The 18,209-nt window shown below is 55.2% G+C and overlaps 1 protein-coding gene across 3 annotated transcripts; it reads right to left on the reverse strand.

Moving 5' to 3' along the window:
• Positions 1-64: 64 nt before the first annotated feature.
• On the reverse strand, positions 65-18,011 carry PLD3 (phospholipase D family member 3). 3 transcript variants are annotated; one of them, XM_037819437.1, is made up of 13 exons: positions 17,908-18,011; positions 9,145-9,177; positions 8,174-8,265; positions 8,000-8,074; positions 7,767-7,909; positions 7,180-7,363; positions 5,761-5,881; positions 5,551-5,678; positions 4,264-4,464; positions 1,935-2,074; positions 1,085-1,250; positions 629-728; positions 65-546 (listed from the first exon to the last, which is right to left on the reverse strand). In XM_037819437.1, exons 3-13 carry the CDS (start codon positions 8,198-8,200, stop codon positions 359-361), a joined length of 1,473 nt encoding a protein of 490 aa, XP_037675365.1. In that variant the 5' UTR covers positions 8,201-8,265; positions 9,145-9,177; positions 17,908-18,011; the 3' UTR covers positions 65-358. The 3 variants fall into 3 exon arrangements, with proteins under 3 accessions (XP_037675365.1, XP_037675366.1, XP_037675367.1); XM_037819438.1 differs by lacking the exon at positions 9,145-9,177 and having other exon boundaries at positions 17,908-17,996; XM_037819439.1 differs by lacking the exons at positions 9,145-9,177; positions 17,908-18,011 and adding an exon at positions 8,814-8,938.
• Between the last annotated feature and the right edge of the window lie 198 nt (positions 18,012-18,209).

Genomic DNA, 18,209 nt, shown 5'->3' on the forward strand with positions numbered 1-18,209 from the left:
GGCCCGTGCCAGCTTCACCCTGCCCCTTCCCCCATCTCACTAGCACTGAGATAGGCACAGGCTGTACAGACAAGTTATTTACTTATTATTATAACCAGGGACCTTCCTGGCCCAGGAAAAGGGGGGTGGGGTGGGCCAGGGGACTGGGCTCAGCATGCACCCCCACTTCTTCGGGGGGCTGATCCCTCCCCTAGCTCTGCTGGGTCCCGGGGCCACAGCATGAGGCTGGTAGAGGCGGGAGGGCAGGGGAGAGCCTGTGGAGCCACGAGGGGTGCAGACAGAAGCGGGGGGTGCGGGCACAGGGGGGCCTGGGTCCGCGGGCACCACGCAGGCCCCAGCCTGTCCGCTGGCCCGGGCCTCAGAGCAGGCGGCAGGCGTTGCCCACGCTGTCGGCTGCGGCGTCGAGCTCATGGCTGTACGGGGACTCCCAGTCCCGCAGGAACACGGCCTCCAGCTGGCTGCGCAGGCCACCCCGCCCGTTCTGCGTCACCAGCAGCGAGGCGCCCGCCGTCTCCGTGAAGTAGTTGCCGGACCAGTTGGAGGTCCCTGCGAGGTCGGGGGTGGAGGGTCAGCCCCAGCCCGCCCCTGCCATGTGCCCCCTGCCCCCCGCAGGCCCCAGGCCACTCACCGATGTAGGCGGCGCGCTCGGTCACCATGTACTTGTTGTGGTTGACGCGGGCGTAGGGGATCCGGGCCTGGGCCTCGTCAGCAGGGACCACAAAGAGTTTCTGAGGGAAGGGGGAGAGGGAATGACAAGGAGCACGAGTGAGAAGCCCCAGGGCCTGGAGGTGGGGTGTGCAAGGAAGTCTGTGGAAATGGGGACTCAGCTGTTTCCCACGGCCGCCTCGTGGAGAGGGTACTCAGGAAAAATTCATCCCAGATGTCCCCTTCTCCAGGAAGTCTTCCTTGATTTCTCAGGCTGGGGCAGGTGCTTCCTTTAGGACACCCCCACCCCGGCCCTGACCTCTCTGCCCCGTGGTCGCCCCATCAGGGCACAGCTCACTCGGGGTCCTCCTGGTCAGGGGACACGTGGCTCCCCCCAGGGGCTGAGGGGCTGGTCCCGTGCGGGTGCTCGGGTGCTCACCACCTGGATGTCGGAGTGGGTGTGGTTGTCACGCAGGGCGGCCAGGGAGAGGAGGAAGGCGCGCATGGACGGCTCCGAGTGCCCCCAGCAGCTGACCAGCAGGCGCACCCTGACGCCCCGGTCGTAGGCAGCCCGCCGCAGCCCGTCGTCGATGGCCGGCCAGAACCTGGGGTACGGGCGGGGTGCAGAGGGCGGCTTTACTCCAGGCCTCGTCCTCAGCCTCCGGAGCCTGAGTCTGGGCCCTGCTTCAGCTTCTGAGAAGCCCCCAACTGCCAAACCACCCATCGCTGGCTCCCAGTCCCTGCTCCTGCATCCTTAAACCCCGTATTCTGCACCCCCGTTTCTGGATCCCACTCTTGCTCCCCAAACTGCCATCCTCCCATCACCTTGTTGGCTACCCCCAGACTATCTTCTTTGGATCCCCCAAGCTGCCACCGCCTCCTTTCTGTCCCAGAGCACAAAGCCTGAACCCCAGACTCTAATGCCCTCAGCCCCCATCCCTGCTCCCCAAACCCCAAGCCCCCTTCACCCCATTGCCAGCCCACACTCCTTGCTTCCTATCTCCCTAAATCCCATATCTCCCACCCCCTGCCTCAGATCTCCAATCCCATCCCAGCACTCTCATCCTTTCCTCTGCCCACCCCCCACAAACCTCATCCCTCCCTCCCCAAAACCCTACCCCATTCCCTTGTCTCAAGCCCCTGGACCCCATCTCTCTGTCACTTGCCTGACTGCTCTGTCCCTCCCCGGGGCTCTCCCTCCATCTGCCCCTTGCATCGGCCCCTACTTCCTGCTCCCTGAGCCCTGACACTCCCTCGCAGGGGTCCCCCATCCCGAGCCCCAGTGGGACCTGTGTGGGTGGGAGAACTCCATGGTGGGCAGGTAGTTCATGACCGCGATGTAGATGAAACTCCGGGCACTGTCCACCACGTTGAGCAGAGCCTTCAGGTCCGGGGTGCGGCCGCTCGGACACAGGGATGGGGGCGCACTCTGGGGGCAAGGCGGCAGTCAAGACCCGCGCCCCACCAGGGGGGTCCCGTCCCAGGGGACCCCGTGGGCAACCAGCTCGCTTCGAGTTCTGGAGTGGGGTGAGTGGGAACTCCCCTGCTCCTCAGGCCTCCATGAACGGCAGGGATAATTCCCATGTCCATTTTGCGGATGAAGAAACTGGGGCTGAGGGGGTAAGTGACTTGTCTAAGGTCACACAGCTGATAAATGAGCTCAAGTTTGACCCCAGGCTGTCAGGTTCCAGAGCCTCTGCTCTAGGCCAGTGGTTCGGCAGCATTGACATCACCTGGGCACTTGTTAGAAATGCAAGTTCACTGTGCACAACGGGCCGAATCACAACCCTGGGGCGAGGCCTCCACGAGCTTCTGATGCAGCTCAAGTGTGAGAACCTCAGCTCCAATTGCTACTTCCCAGACTCGCTCACAGCTCGCCCTTACTGATGCACCTAGGGGCACACCCCCTTACTCAGCAACCCCAACCCTCATGACAGCCCGTGGGGAGCAAGCATCGTTGTCAGCCCCACCTCTCCGATGGGAAACTGGAGCTCCAAGAGGGAAGCTTTTAGGGGGAACCTTTAACCCTCTGTGGTCTTGAGATCGTCGTCCTAAAGCTCCCCACTGCATCAGGCTTCCCTGCGTCCACACCTTCGTGTAGTGTCCCCCACAGGGACATCAGCAGAGCTGAAGCCAGCAGAGGCTCCAAAAACGCTTGTGCACTGGGGCCTGTCTTCTTGGAACACTGTTACCAGGTGCAGGAGCCCAGGGTAACCTGCTGGGGACGTGTGGCTCAGCCAACAGCCAGTGCCAACACCAGACAGCAGAGCAAGGCCACCTCGGAGCCCCCAGTCCCAGATGCACCGCCAGACCCCAGAATTACAAGAGTGACCCAAACAAGTGCAGAAGGACGGCCCAGCTGAACCCAGCCCAAACTGCTGACCTACAGAACTGCAAGCAAATAAGGGAAGTTTTGTTTTGCACCATTAAATTTTGGGGTGATTTGTTACAAAGCGATAAATAGCCGATACACTCCCATTCCTCACTTTTTAGGGAACTTCATCTAAATATGCTTCTGCTCTCTCTTCTTCCTGCCTCCTCCCTCATTCCTGTCCTGGGGAAAGAGTGTGACTTTGGGGTACATGGGGGAGGTTAGGAAGAAACTGCCCCCAACCTCTGCCACTTTCTAGCCCTCCGAACCACAGTTTCCTCGTGTGTAAATGAGCACAAAATAGCATCTACCTCATAAGGCTGCGATGAGAGTTAAAGGAGTAAATCTCTCAACATGACGCATGCAGAATGTACTCAATAAGTGCTAGATGATATCACAGTTATTCATGACAATAACATTTTTGTTGCTGCCACTGTCATTATTATTGCAAAGTTAGAAGAGGTGGCAGAGACATGTGTCCTGGCCACAGTATATTCATGGGAAGGGGCATTTAGTAGTGCCATTGGGTTTTATTATTATTGTCGTAGTTCTGAAGTTGGGGGGTGATATTTAACGGGGTCCCCCAAACTCCAGCAGAAGTCATCTGTCCCATGTCACTCACAGCTGAGAGGTGCCATGGTTAGAGCTCAAACTCTCCTCCGTCTGGGCTTTTAATTATCCTAGTAACCCTGCACACAGGGTGAGGTCTGGCACTCTGGGGGACTGAAGGGGACCTCCTCGGCCCACCCCAACAAGTGACAACATCAACAGGTAAAAACAGCAGAGCCTTGTCTGTGCACTCAGCATCTGCCGGGAGCAACGGCCAGTGCTGTTCAGCGGAATTTTCTGTCCCGACGGCGATATTCTAGATCTACACCGTGTGACAAGAAAGCCTCTAGTCACCTGTGGCTCTTGGGCACTTGAAATGTGGCCAGTGTGACTGAGGAACTGAATTTGCAATCGTCATTCGGTTTAATAAAGTTGAAGTTCAAGGCCACACGTGGCTCTTTCGGACAGCACAGAGCTAGACCAATAGCTCAACCATCAGCCCTAAGAGGCTGTGGATATTATGATGCCCATTTTCTAGAAGAAACTCAGTCCTAGAGAGGTGAGCAGGATAACGAGCAGGGGCGAGGGCTAACGGTCAAGACCCCCCTCCCTGTCGATCACCGGGCAGGGCTGGAAGGACCCCGTGGGTGTGGGATATGGCTCGGCGTGGCAGACACCCACCCCCATCCCAGACTCACTGCCAGATAGGCCAGAGCAGGGGTGCCGTTGAGGCAGATCTCCATGGGTGTCTCTTGATTGTAGCGGGTGTCGTAGGGCCGGGGCCAGGTGGTCGGGATGGAGCTGCCCGCCTGGCCCAGGAACCAGTAGGCCTCGAAGATCTTGGACAGGTCGCGCGCCAGGCAGCTGCAGTTGTACATGACCACGCCCAGCTCCTTGACCTGTGGGGGGAGATGCTCAGCCCAGTGGCCCGAGCCCATGTGACAGGGGCACCCCAGCCTCCTCCCTGTTCCTCGCTCTCCCACCTCTCTCTCCTTTTCAGTCTCCCCACCTCTTGGTCCCCACAGCCCCTTGGTCTCTCCCTTCTCTGCCCCTCAGCCTCTCCTCTCTCTCTCTCTCTCCCTCTTGTTCTCCCCCCTTTCTGCCTCTTGGTCTCCCCCTCTCTGCCCCAGTTTCCCCCTCTCTGATAGGAAAAGTCCCAAGAAGGTAAGAACTTGACTCAAGACTAAAATCTTGAGTCAGGTTTTAGTGAAAATAATTCAGTTTTTCCAAAGCTCCAGGTTCCCTGAACCTGTGCTCCTCCCCAGCTTGCCCCTCCTCAGCTCTCAGCTGACACGCTTCCTCCTCCAGGAACCCTCCTGGACCCCTCCTTACTCTGGTGACAGGCCCATCTACCCGCTGGACTGGGAGGACGGGCACCTGGGGGGTGCCTCAGCCACAGCTGTGTGCCCAGGTGGTGAGATGAGCAACTTGGGGATATTGGGCGAGCAAACAAATTAATGAATGAACACCCTCTTACCTCTACATCAAAGCCTAAGTTTCCCCCTCTTCCCCATCTTGTACTAATTCCTGTTGATCTTTCAGGGATCAGATAAGTTATCACCTCCTTTGGGAAACCCCCCTGCACAGCACAGGTGGGCCTCTGTGCCGCCCCCATCCCACCCTGACTGCTCAGCAATGTCACTGGTGACAAGCCTCTCTCCCTGTTGGACCAGGAGATCCAAGACACCCACCTGCTACCACCAAGTCCCCTGGGACACCCAGGCCAGGGCACTCGGGGACCGAGTAAGAAGGTCAAGTTGGTGGAAGGTGCCTTGCAGGCCCTGCAGAGGGGCTGGCAGCTGCCATCATGGAACAAGAGGGAACCCAGCCCTCCGGGAGCAGGGGGAGGGCAGTGGAGGGAGGTTTAGGGAGGCCTGGTGGGAGGGAGACAGGACTTCGGGTCTGAGGAGGGTGCTGTTGGTGGCTGGGTACCCCATCGGGCAGGGAGCAGCCTGCAGGGGCGGGTGGGCACTGCGTAGGCACACCTGAGTCAGGGAGCGCCAGTCCATGTTGGCACTGCCGAGGTAGAAGTGGGTTTGGTCCACCACCCAGAACTTGGTGTGCAGCACCCCGTGGGTCAGCTTCTGCATGTCCACCATGCGGACCTGGGCACCTGCAACCGGTGGGCAGGGGGCATGTTCAGGGACCACACGGACAGGCCCAGGCCTGGCACCCCTGGCTGTCCCCCAGCTCACCACTCTGCAGCAGGGTCTGTAGGTCCACCTGTGGCTGGGGCCCGTTGGGCTTGCTCACGGCAACGCGGACCTTCACGCCACGGGGTGCCAGGGTCTGTAGCTGCCGGAGGACCTCTTCACCCTAGGGGGGCGGGAGAGCTTGGGATGGGCTGGGCCAGCCCCCTCTCAAACCCCATGAGATGCCCCCATGGGCTTTGAGATTTGATGAGGAGCGAGCAGGCTTTACGTTGCGTCAGCATGCCCAGGGATGGCTTTGCAGATATGAAACCCCTTTTATAGCAGTTTTAAACTGTGGCTGCTCTGAGCCCCACTGCCCACCCTCAGGGCTTGCCTGCTGCTCCTGTCCCTCCCTGTGACCTTCCCGAGATCCAGCATCAGAAGCCGTGATGCATGGCACTGCAGGGGCCTCCAGGGGCCTTACAGGATGTGGGGGTGAGGCCCAGGCTGACCGTCCGGGAGGGCACTAGTAACCATCAACAGAGATAATATCAGCCAACGCTTCTCTGGCATTTACTGTGTGCCAAGCCCCATTCTAAGACCTTTCCCATCTGAACTCACTGAATTCTCACACGACCCTACGAGGAGGTCTGATTATAATCTTTTCGCAGTACAGATGAGGAAACAGAGTCATGGAAAGTGAGTGAGGGTACGAGGTTTGAACCCAGACCAGCAGACTCCAATGCCCCTGCTTTTCACCAGTTCAGTGTAAAGCAGCAGGGAGTGAGAGTTCACGTTGTTTCCAACTTTCATTGAGCCTCTTTGCTTGGAGAGGCCTGCAATTTTACTAAGTTTTAAGCCCAATGCTAACAGAAAGTTGCAGCAGGGGGAGGAGAAAAGGAGGGAAAAAGAAAATCATTTTGTTTTTCAATAGAAGGAGTTATTCATACAGGCTATTGTTTTAAAATCTTGAGATTTTATGTTTTCTAAGTTTGTCTTCAGAACATAATAAGGATATGATAATTGCATGTGCTTATAAAGGGCTGATTCTGTGCCAAGCGCTATGCCAAAATTTGCACAGATGAACCCATTTCATCCCGGCGAGAGATGGATGCTATATATTGGCCCCATTTTACAGGTAAGGAAACTGAAGGTCAAGAGATTAAGTGACCTCTCCAACGTCACGTGGCTGTGGGGTGGCGGCCTGGCTTGAGACTGGGCTGTTACTCTCTCACTCTCCTGTTTCTTTGGGGGACGGGGTCTGGCAGCATCTGCCAGCCTAATCCCTTGTAACCAAACCCAAGCCCTGACATTCAGAAGCCTCCAGATGACCGTGACAAACGCCCCCGATCTTGAGGGCTGTGTGAAGACAGCTGCTTCCAAACACCTGTGTCCAGTCGGCTGCGAGAGACGTGTCCACCTGTCTCCCGGGCTGCAGGGGCACCCCCTCCACTCCCCACTCCCACCCCCACCTGCCAGTACCTGCTGGGCGGAGGGCTCCTGGGTGTGAGTGTCATTGTTCGTGAGGGTCCAGTAGAAGGAGGCGATGTCCAGGCTGCTGTGGGCACCGGCGAGCAGGCCCAGCCAGGCCTGGGTGGTGGAAGGGTTGCCCACGGAGGCATTGGGGAAGTCCAGGCCCTCGGGAATGCTCTCCACCAGCACTGCTCTGGGGACAGGAGAGGAGGCGGTGTCAGCCACAGGGGTCGGGGACAACCAGCTCAGACATCACCAGTCTCCCTGTGGACATGGATGGATGAGTGTGTGCATTGTGTGTACCTGGACTTGTGAGTCTCTGTGAAAGACATGGGTGCACATGTCTATCCATGGATATGGCTGGAACACGGTGTGTCCATAGATGCAGAAGGAGGATGCTGCTGTTTCTATGGGAAGGGTTTGGGGTGGGGGAGGGTGGAGGAAAGAACCTGTGAGCATGCATTGTGAGTCTGCGACCTCCTCACTCCGTCACCATCACTGGGTGCAGCTGAGCACAGGCCCTGCGCGATGTGCGTCTAAGTGTCCCTGGCTCAGGAGCCGCCCCCACAACCGTTGGGGGAGGGGGGCCCACTCACTCGCAGGAGTCGTAGCAGGGTGCTGGACGCTGATTGGGCCCGAAGAGATGCAAATCGCCGTATTCCCATAGAAACAGCTGAGTCATCAGGGCTCCGAAGCCCACAACCGCCAGGATGAGGACCAGCAGGACCCAACGAGCTTTCTGTGGAGTGGAGGAGGGGGTCAGCCAGCCTGAGGGGGGCGGCCCACCGTGGGCCCGAGACAGAGGGAGAGGGTGGCCCCTGGCTCCTACCTTCTCCGCTGCTTTCCATGCCTCGATCTCATTCATGGGCAGCTCGTTGGCAGGCTCCTCAACAGGCACCTTGAGCTGGGAGGGGGGATAGAGGGTGACAGGGGAGCTCAGGGAGGGCCTCCATCCTCCACAGGGCCCAGCCCCTCCCCACTGTGCCCCCCTCCAGCCCCCTACCTCCTGGTACATCAGTTTCGGCTTCATCTTGCCCAGCAGCTGGGGGATCCGTAGAGCCGAGGCGGGAAGGTGGGTGTGTCAGGGTCTCCAAACTGCAGGGAACAAAAGCTGGCTCTGTGTGGGGTGTTCTGGGCTTCGAGGGGACATCACGGAGAGTGGATCAGACTTGGGGGTCATGGGATCCACTGGGCTTCCTCGCCCGTGATCACGGGGGCCCTTGGCACCGTGCCTGCCACCCCAAAAGGAGGAAGCTGGCTGTTGGTCAGCAGGGCTTTCGAAATCCCAGAAGGTCCAAATCCTCTGCTTTCTTCCCAGTCACTCCGCAGTGCACACCCTGCCCCTCGAAAGGGCACACATTGGCCCCCGGGTGGCATCCTCCCTGAGCCTTCCTCTGAGGCTAATCCAGACCCTCCTAATAAAGACTGCCCTGGATGCGGTCAGAGGAGCCCCAAATCTTTGTGCATGGCTTTTCCCAGCCTTGGGATTACCCAGGGGGCGTTTTCCAGGTGACTCCTCCAACCTTCATCCCCAAGTACCCCACCAGACAACTCAGGCCGGGAATTCAGGGCCATCGGGGCCGCCCCGCCAGACCCCCAGCCCACTGCCCATCCCCCGCCCCCCCGAGGGGCTTCGGCCTTACTCCGCAGGCGGCAGCTGCTACCTCCGCGGGGCCCCAGCTTCTGCCGGGACCGGCTGAGCCCGGGCGGGAGGAGGGAAGGGGCGGGGCTTAGGATAGCCCCGCCCACTGCAGCGGGGAGTCTGCGCAATGTGCGCACCGGCCGGACTCTCCGCAGGGAGAAGGGGGGCTTGCCCCCCAGATCTCATCTCGCCAGCCTGGCCAGGGTCCGGGGAGTACACGGCTGGGGGATGCGCTTTGCCACGCCCCACCCTAGAGCTCCCATGTGGGGCAGGGAGACCCCAGGTAAACGAAAAAGACCCTCCCCACGTCTTACAAACCCTGTCTTACAAACCTTGTGAATTTTTGTACCAGGGCGATGCATTACCTAGTCAAAAATAAATACATAAAATAAAATTTTAAATGAATAATTTTTGAAGGTTATAAAATAAAATGGAGAGATCAAGGTCGCCTATGATTTAGAGATGCAGCAGTAAAATCAAAAGAAGGCACAGCCCACGCTATGGGTGGGGAGAAAGGAGGAGGGGAAGCAGGTGGTGATTTCCTGCTGGAGCCTGTTGGACTAGTGTTGGATTTTTTTTTTTTTTTTAAGCCATGTGATACTCGGATAGGGATTTTTTTTTTCTTGAGATGAGGGCTTCTGGCTGGAGATGAGCAGGGGTTCTCACCTCCCATCCCAATCTCCCAAGCCAGATTTAAGTCCACAACTGGGGACTTAAAGAGAAATAAATTGGGGACTCCCTCCCCACATGTGTCTCAAGGAGACAGGAGCAGGCCTCCTCCCCTCACCACCCCCCACCCCAAGGTAGAAAAAAGGACATTACTGAAGAAACAGCAACGCAGCAGCATTAGAAGAGGGTGCCTTCAAGGAGTGGGATTTGGGGGTGTTTATGTGTGTCAGGAATAGTTTTCATTGTAAGGCTATTTTCCTTTTTAAAATTTACAGAAAAGTCTAGAAAAAAATCTCGGTGCAGGTTAAGAAATAAGTATAAAGTGAATACATGTTTTCCCATGTCCCAGGTTTTGTCACTTAAAAAAAGATCATGGACTTATGTGACCGTGATAAAAAAAGAAAGAAAATCCCAGAAGGGAGGTTGGTTCTCCCCTTTCCCCAAGATCCAGTCCATACTTGAAGGGATAATTTGGAAACCCCTCCCTACCAATGTCCAACCCCTGATGGGTGAGGGCTCAGCACAGCTAAAGTTTCTTCTCTCATTGCAGGAGGACAAGTGGGGATGGGGAGAATGGCTCCAGCAGGAAAAGGCAACGGACGCAGGTTATTTCAAACTCCAGACATCCAGGAGAAGCAGAAGGTGAAAGTGTTACAGGTGTTTGACCACAAGGTTGTGGGGCCTGGGCGGGAGGACATGGGACAGGAAGCAATTAGCTGTTTTGTTTTGGTTTTTTTGAAGGCCTGGGTGAGAAATGCTTTGTTTAAGAATATGGAGTAGGGACGCCAGGAGATGTGAAACTGGAGAAGCCAAGACGAGTAGAAACAAAACTGCGGGGTGTGGAAACGTGAGGGACAGGCCCTAGAGCTCTGAGGCTGGATAACACTGAGATGCACTAATGAACCAAAAAATAGGAAGAAGACAGGCGGACTTCATTCCAATTGTCAGTGACCTTTTGGCTTTCAAATTGTACAGTGATTACAGGTCTGTAATGATGGGCTTGAGTTTAACTTTTGTAATATTTTTACAAAGCAAGACGCCTAAGGCATTTAGACTAGATTAGATTGGCGGGGCAGTTAATAACGTAAGTTCTAGGGAGTCAGATACCTATATTTGAATCTGGGCTCCAGAACTTATGTGGCTGTTTGACCTTGGAAAAGTGACAATTGCTCCGTGCCTCAGTTTCCTCATCTGCAAGTGGGCACCATCACAATAGTACCTACTTCATAAGGCAGATCGTTAACTGTCCACGTTTATTGACTACCTACTATGTGCCAGGTGCTGATTTGGGCACTGGGCATACAGCTGTGAGCAAAACAGGCATGAGGGGAGACAGAAAATAAACAATAAGTAAATTATATGTTAGAAGATAAGTAAGGGACTGTCAGGGAAGAGGGACCTGGTGCCTGGGTGGTGGTGGTGGTGGTGGTTTGCAGTTTGAAGGAGGTCAGGGAAGGCCTTGCTGAGAAGGGGACAACTGAGGAAAGATTTCACGGAGGGGAGGGAGGAAGCCACGTGGACTTCTGGGCAAACACTGTTCCAAGGAGATGGATCAGCCAGTGGGAGCGGCGAAGAACAAGGAGGCCAGTGTGGCCAGAGTGGAGTGAGTGGGAGGGAAGGTGGGAGGAAAGATGAGTCTAAGAGGTGACCTGGTCAGACTTGTAGGGCCATCTGGACCCTGGTAAGTGAGCTGGGAGCCCGGAGAGGGTTCTGAGTGGAAGAGTGACTTGATCTGCTTTGAGTGCTATAATGGGTTGAATGGTGGCCCCCAAAAAGCCATGTCCGTGTCCTGATATCCGGAACCTGTGACTGTTACCTTATGGGAAAGGGGGTCTTTGCAACTGTAATTAAGGATTTTGAGGTGAAGAGATCATTCCAGATTACCAGGGTGGGCCCCAAATCCAATGACAAGTGTCCTCAAAGGAAAGCAAGAGAAGACACAGAGAAGAGAAGGCCATGTGACCACAGAGGCAGAGACTGAGTAATGAAGCCACAAGCCAAGAACACCAGGAGCCCCCAGGACAGGAAGAGGCTGGGGAGGATCCTTCTCTGGAGCCTTTGGAGGGAGTGTGGTCCTTGATTTTGGACTTTTGGCCTCTGGAACTGTGGGAGAATAATTTCTGTTGTTGTATGCCACCGAGTTTGTGGTAATATGTTCCATGCAGCCCCAGGGAATTAATACAGGTGTTCTGAGGGTCCTTCTGGCTGTGGGTGGGGAATAGACTGGGGGGTGAGGGGTGGGGGCAGGGGACCAGGGAGGAGGCTGCCGTGACGTGACAGTCCACATGGAAGACAGGGGCGGACAAGAGCAGGGTGGGGGCAGCCAGGGGGCAAGAAGTGAGTGGGTTCTGGAAACATTTAGAAGGTGGAGCCAACAGGATTTCTGGATGGACCGGATGTGGGTGCAAGAAAAGGACTGTGGTCTTGGCTGGAAAAATGTTCAATGGTGGGTGGGGGGGCAGGGCAGGGTGAAAATGAAGGTGGGCATGGGCAGTCATGATGGCTGGAGAGAGCTGCCCTACCTCCTCAGCCCGTCTCCGTTCCCGTGATCCCAGGAACCCAAAACACCCATGGGGCTGCTGTGCGATGCCCAGGCTGGTCCCCATGCCCTGCTTCCTCGCTGGTGTGGAGCCCCTCCCAGTCCGCAGAACCCCCAGTCCCCTTGGCTTGCGGTGCTGCCTGCCTTGGGGCACATGACGCTGCAGCCCGCAGAAAAGGAGGAAGCAAAACCCTCAGGGCTTTCGAGACCTGTGTTAGCTCACAGCTCTCAGAACACCACATCCCGGGGGGTAAGATTTGATCCCTCCTTGTCCGTCAGGGTCCAAGGTTCCAATCCCACCTCTGCCACTTTCTTGCTGAGTGATCAGGGGCAAGGGACTTTATTTATTTATTATTTATCACCTCATACCTATTGGGGGGGGGTAGTGCATGTGGGGCCTTCTAATGGTTGGGGGTGTGGGTGTCGGCGTCCCCCAGCTGACTCTGGGTGGCATTGGGAAAAGAAGCTCCCTTCTCTGAGCCTCACTTCCATTCTCTGAACACCTGAGATTAATAACACTAAGCTCACCTTTGCTGGGAAGATTCAGTGAGGTCATCCATGGCGGGCAGGTAGCCCGGAGCCCAGCACTGAGTAAACCCTGGATACCTACTGGCTGGTGAGGTCTGTGTCCCCTGGTGCCCTGTCCACACTCTGATCATAGATTCCAAACTTGTATGTGTCCCGTGAGAAGCCAAAACTGTGGCTGATCTACTCCTCTACCCCCAGTGCCCTGCACATTGTAAGCACGCAATAAACATTTGCTGAAAGCAGAAGAAACGGAAAACAGGAGAATGGAAGACATTGAGAAAAGATTTTTAGATGTCTCTCTAGACCTAGTGATACCTGATTTAAACACAGTGACAACCAGCTTGGTTCTAAGTCCAAAGCAGAGAAGGTGGGTGCAGATAATGGCATCTCAGCCTGAGAGGAAAGGCTGAGACAAGGGGAAAATGGATTCAAGGTAGATTCAAGCCATCAGAGAGCCAAAGGAGGGTGGGGGCCCATTTAGCTGCTGAGGCATATACAAAGCTCTAGCTTAGTGGCAGGGCACACCACAGGGGCCATATACAGATCTAAGGACCTTCTAAATGGTTCAGAAGAGAAATGTTCTTGTGTTTCAAGGAGACAATTGTCACTTGATTGTGTGGGCTCCTGTGGACCAACAACAGCTGCCTGTGGTCAAGTCTACAGAAAGCAAGACGGAGCACTGGTTTTGCACACTTTTTGTTTGTCTGTTAAGCAGCAGAACCTGTTTTCAATAGACCCCTTAATATAGGTGCTGTTCTAGGGGGAGAGGATGTCTGGTCTGAAAAATAATTAAATAGGTCAGAATAAGCATCATGAATGTTGGAGACTGCTGAAGTGGAACTCAGAAATCTAAGCTGTCCACTCCTGCTCAAAGCTCCTCTGTGGCTCCCTGATCCCTCAGGACAAAGGGCAAACTTCTCGCCATGTCCTCTAGGGCTCTACCTGGACAGGCCCCTGCGGACCATCACTCACCACTAAAGGTATCAGTTCCCCTCTGTGACCCCAACCAACCTATCTCTCCAGCTCCCACCTTGTGGGAGCCCTGGGCCCAGGGCCTCTCCCAAGTGTCTTGCTGACTGCACACAGCAGTTTGCTTGACCTAGGACAGTTAATGTGTGTGATCTATTCTTCTTGTAAAATCAAGCCTCTGTTGCTAAATGTAATCTATACCCGAAACTACCTCCTCCCTGAGACTCCCTGAGATACTGTTATCTACAAGATAATCTGTAATCCTCCCCTCCTCCCTGGTGATTACAATCAATCCCTCCCTATGCTGCAAGACCCCTGCTCCTGCCTCATGCTCTCATACCCATTGGAATGTCGAGCCCTTATAACCAGCTTATTCAGCCCCCCCCATAGTGTGGGGTATCTTCACATTGTGTTCTGAACCCACCACCTTTCAGAGCAGCTCCTGAATCCATTCAGAGAAGCTCCTGAATTCAGGGCAATGTGACTTGACTTCCCACCCTGTAGGTAAGCCCCATAATAAACGCTCATGTCTCAGAACATGTCTGGTGCTTTATTTAGTCCTTTGGCTACAAAAGCCCTCTTTGGCTGTGACACATCTCTCCCTAGACCCCTGGCTCTGCAGGTCCTGTGGCCTCCTAGACACCTCTCTCCTCGTGTCCCCTGGGCCCCTCACACCCACCATGTCCCAAACTGTCATCAGCCTCTCCCCTAAACCTGCCCCTTCCCCAGGTTCCCGTTCCATGGAGAGCTCTCCTACCCATTCTTCAGGTTTCGGCTTGTGCACCGCCTGTGACTCTCCCCGGTCCCTGGGCCTCGTCCTGTACTGTCCTCACCCTTCCCCCAGTCTGCCCATTTGACGCTTGAATGTCTTTCCCACTTGCTTCCTCTTTTCTCTCCCATAGACCCACCCTGGCTTTTCCTTTGGTCCCCACCCCAGCCACCTCCCTGGGCTCCCAGCCCACTCTCAACTCCTCCAAACCCCCCTCCATCTGACTTGGACCTGTCCTTCCCTTTCTCAGAACCCTCTGTGGCTCCCCAGTGCCCTCAGGACAAAGTCCCAGCTCCTCATCGTGGCTCCAGGGCCCTGAGTGACCTTCCCCTAATAACCTCCTTGGCCTACGCTCTTACCATCCTTTATGCTTCGGCCACATTAGGTATGTTTCGGTTCCTTGAAGCGAAACCACACTTCTACCACCGACCATCCTGCAGCTACTCCTCCTGCCTACCCAGCACACTTCTCATTCCCAACCTCTAGGTCTCAGCTCTGCCCCTCGTGGGCTCCCCACCCTGGCCCCGGCCCCGCTGCCTCCCCCTGCCCAGCCCCAGCCCCTCTGCCTGGGCCCCCCATCCCAGCACTGGCCACTCCGGGCTGTCACTTTCTGGTGAAGGGTCCCTCCCCCCCAGAATAAGAGTCCTGTGAGGGCAGGACAGGGGCACAGGGGTGCTCCATGGCCTGTTCACTCATTTATTCATTCAATTAATTATTCACTGACTTCTTGTTGCCAAGTCCTGTTCTAGAATTGGGAATATAGCACAAAACAGGGAAAAAAAAATCCCTGGTAAAGATGACATTGTAGTGAAGGAACAAAATAATAGATAAATTAGCGCAACAGATAGCACATGCCTCAGGGAAAAATAAAGCAGGGGAGGGGGATAATGGCATCACAACTGAAAATGCTGTCCCAGTTCAAAAAGAACAACATGACAAAGTTTGGGGCAAAAGAGTGTGATTCTCCCAGTTTTTCAGAGGAGGAGGGGGGCTCCGGGAGACCACCTGCCCAGCCCCCATAGCATGATGCTATTGGCTGGGCATTTGAACCAGGGCTCAGTTCCATCCCAGGCAGGACACTACAGTGTTGGACCAATGTGTGAACAAACAAATAAGGCAGAATCACCCTTCCGTGTCTCTCTAGACCCAGTCGTGTGAGAAGAAGTGGGTAGGGCTAGTTATATTTATTGAACCAGGCAGGCTCTGTTTAAAACACTTTATATGGACTAACTCACTCAATTCTCATGACAGCCCTTTTTTCAGCCTCACTTTACAGGGAAGGAAACTAAACGCCCAGAGAGGTTAAGTCACAGGCACAGGGGAACACAGCCAGGAAGTGGAGGAGGCAGGACTTGAACCCAGGCTGGGTGTCTCCAGGCCTCAAACTGTAGACACAGAACAGCAACCTCTCCCGACATTTACCATCTGGAGATCTGCAGCTACCGTCCTACACATCTTCTCAAAACCCCACCAGTGTCCCCTCCCGCTCCAATTCTTTGACAGGGATATTTGAAGCTTTCCCCATATATAAAGGATATGTGAGTGTAGCCTTAAAGAGAGCATTCAGGCTCCCCTTCCAACCAGGCTGCCTCTTGACAACCCATCCTGGGGAGCAGGTCTGGAGCTGCTGCTGCTTGGGGTGATGGCTTCATGTCACATCAGATCACGTCCCTCCTTTGCTCCAAATCCTCCGGTGGCTTCCATCTCACTCAGAGTAGAAACCAAGGTGTTCCTCAAGGCCCACATGATCTGCCCCCGTCACCCCTCTGACCTCATTTCCCACCCCTCTCCCTGGTCACTCAGCTGCTTCCATCCTCACTGACTACTTCACTATTCCTTAAATATTCCATGCATGCTCCTACCCCAGGGCCTTTGCATTAGCTGTGCTCACTCCTCTTCCCCCAGAAAGCCACGCCACCCCCTCCCCTCCAAGTCTTTGTTCAAATGTCACCTTCTCAGAAAAGTCTTCCCTGACCACACTATTTAAAACAACAAACTCCAGCCTCCCTTCCCCATCGCTTTCTTTCACATCATAAAATCTACTTACCTGGTTGTTCATTACCTCATAACCCTGCTAGAATATAAATTCCACAAGGCCAGGGATTTTTGCCTGTTTTGTTGACTGCTGTGTCCCTGATGCCTAGCACAGTCTTGGGCATATAATACATGCTTAAGAAATGTTTGTTGAACGAATAACCCATGCTTTCATTCCCATTTTGCAGATGTGGTAACTGAGGCACAGGGATGTTATCATGTAGCTATGGATTTGCTAAGTGCTAGAACTAAGAAAGTGCTAGAACTAATATTAGAACCAGTCCCCAAGCTTACATTCCTAAGTACCATACTACACTGCCTCACTAAGACCCGCTGAGTAAGACACTTACCTTTCCAAGGCTAGCTGAGTGAATAAAATACTTACCTTTCCGCCTGGAGATTCAGGGTTGTCCAGGTTTAACTGCAGCATGGGGGGGACCTGCCTCACCTCTCTTGGTACCTCTAATTCTTCCAGGCCTGGGTATAAGCTACCTACTTCCACCATCCCCCCATTCCCAAACCCTCCTTGACTCCCACAGCCAAGCTAATCCCTTATTTTTATCCAGAATGATAAAAAATAGGGATTAATCATTTATACGAGCAAGATTCAGGGTGGCTGATACGTCACCCCCTCAGTGTGGCAATGTGGCAGAGGTGAGGGGCAATGCGGAGATGATGACGTGGGGTGGCATGGCTGCTGTCGCAGAGGGTACTGTGCTATGGGGAGTGTGAGGGGGGCTGGGAGGAGAGGGGGTGACAGTGAAGAGGAGGGAGCAGCCAGGCTGCTTTGGAGGTGATGAGGGTGATTGGATGGGGGTGAGGGTGACACGGTTAGTAACAACATTAGCCCCAAATGCCACAACAAGCTGAGCCTATTACATGAACAAACTCTCAGAATTCTCACAATCATTCCTGATGGAGGTGGCAGTGTCCTTGTGCACATTTTACAGACGACGAAGCTGATATTGGGAAGGTGTGATAAGGTGTCAAGTCCTTTGGTGGTGGAACCAGGATTCCAGCCAACCCCGCTTACTGGGCTCTAGTACCCCTTTTGGTGGCAAGTATGTGAGAGGTGACACGGGGAAATAATGGAGACATGGGGGAAAGAAAAGGACGGGTGGCTCCTAAGAGGAAAACCGGAATCCTGAATGCACTGTCAGAGGATCGATGTGGCATGGGAGGGAGACCTAAGACGGAGCGAGAATAACATAAGAGAAGCTGGAGCCTGATTTAAGGAGAGAGATGGTGTCAGGAGGGGTTCGAAGGTGACATGGGCGTATGATGACGATTTAAGATAAGTGAGGAGGACCAAGGAGCAATGGCAACAAGACAAGGTGCAGGCGACACCAAGAATGCGATGGCGAATTAAAGGGGGGCGACTGCAGCATTCAGGGGCAATAGGGCCTTAAGGGAAAGCGAGTTAAGGGGTTGATGGCGACTTACGGAGGGTGACAGCCGGGGAACGGTGACAGGGGAGGAAGGCGACATAAAGGAATCAAGGACGACATAAAGGGTAGGATGCAATATAGGCGGGAGGACAACCCAAGGAGCTGGGCCGAGGCGCCGCGCCCCCAGATCGCACAGTACCTGCACTCCAAGTCTCCCACTCCCGGACCCAGCCCCGCACGCACCTTCTAGGCTCCAGCCCCACCCGGCCGCCCCCACAACCACCCGCGCGCAGGCGCACTCGGAATGGACTGCGGGCCGACGGGGACCAGGTGTGAAGGTTTCTCATTGGACACATTTCTCGCTAGCGGGGGCGGGGCGGGGCGGAGCACCCGGGAGACCCGGGGCGACCACATGACGGCGGTCGCCGCACTCTCGCTGGTGGCCGCCCGGCGGGCTAGAGCGACCGCGGGCTGGTCAGCCTGACTTCCGGCAGCGCAGGC

The sequence above is a fragment of the Choloepus didactylus genome, chromosome 27, assembly GCF_015220235.1.
Source record: "Choloepus didactylus isolate mChoDid1 chromosome 27, mChoDid1.pri, whole genome shotgun sequence".
Classification (NCBI taxonomy): Eukaryota; Metazoa; Chordata; class Mammalia; order Pilosa; family Megalonychidae; genus Choloepus; species Choloepus didactylus.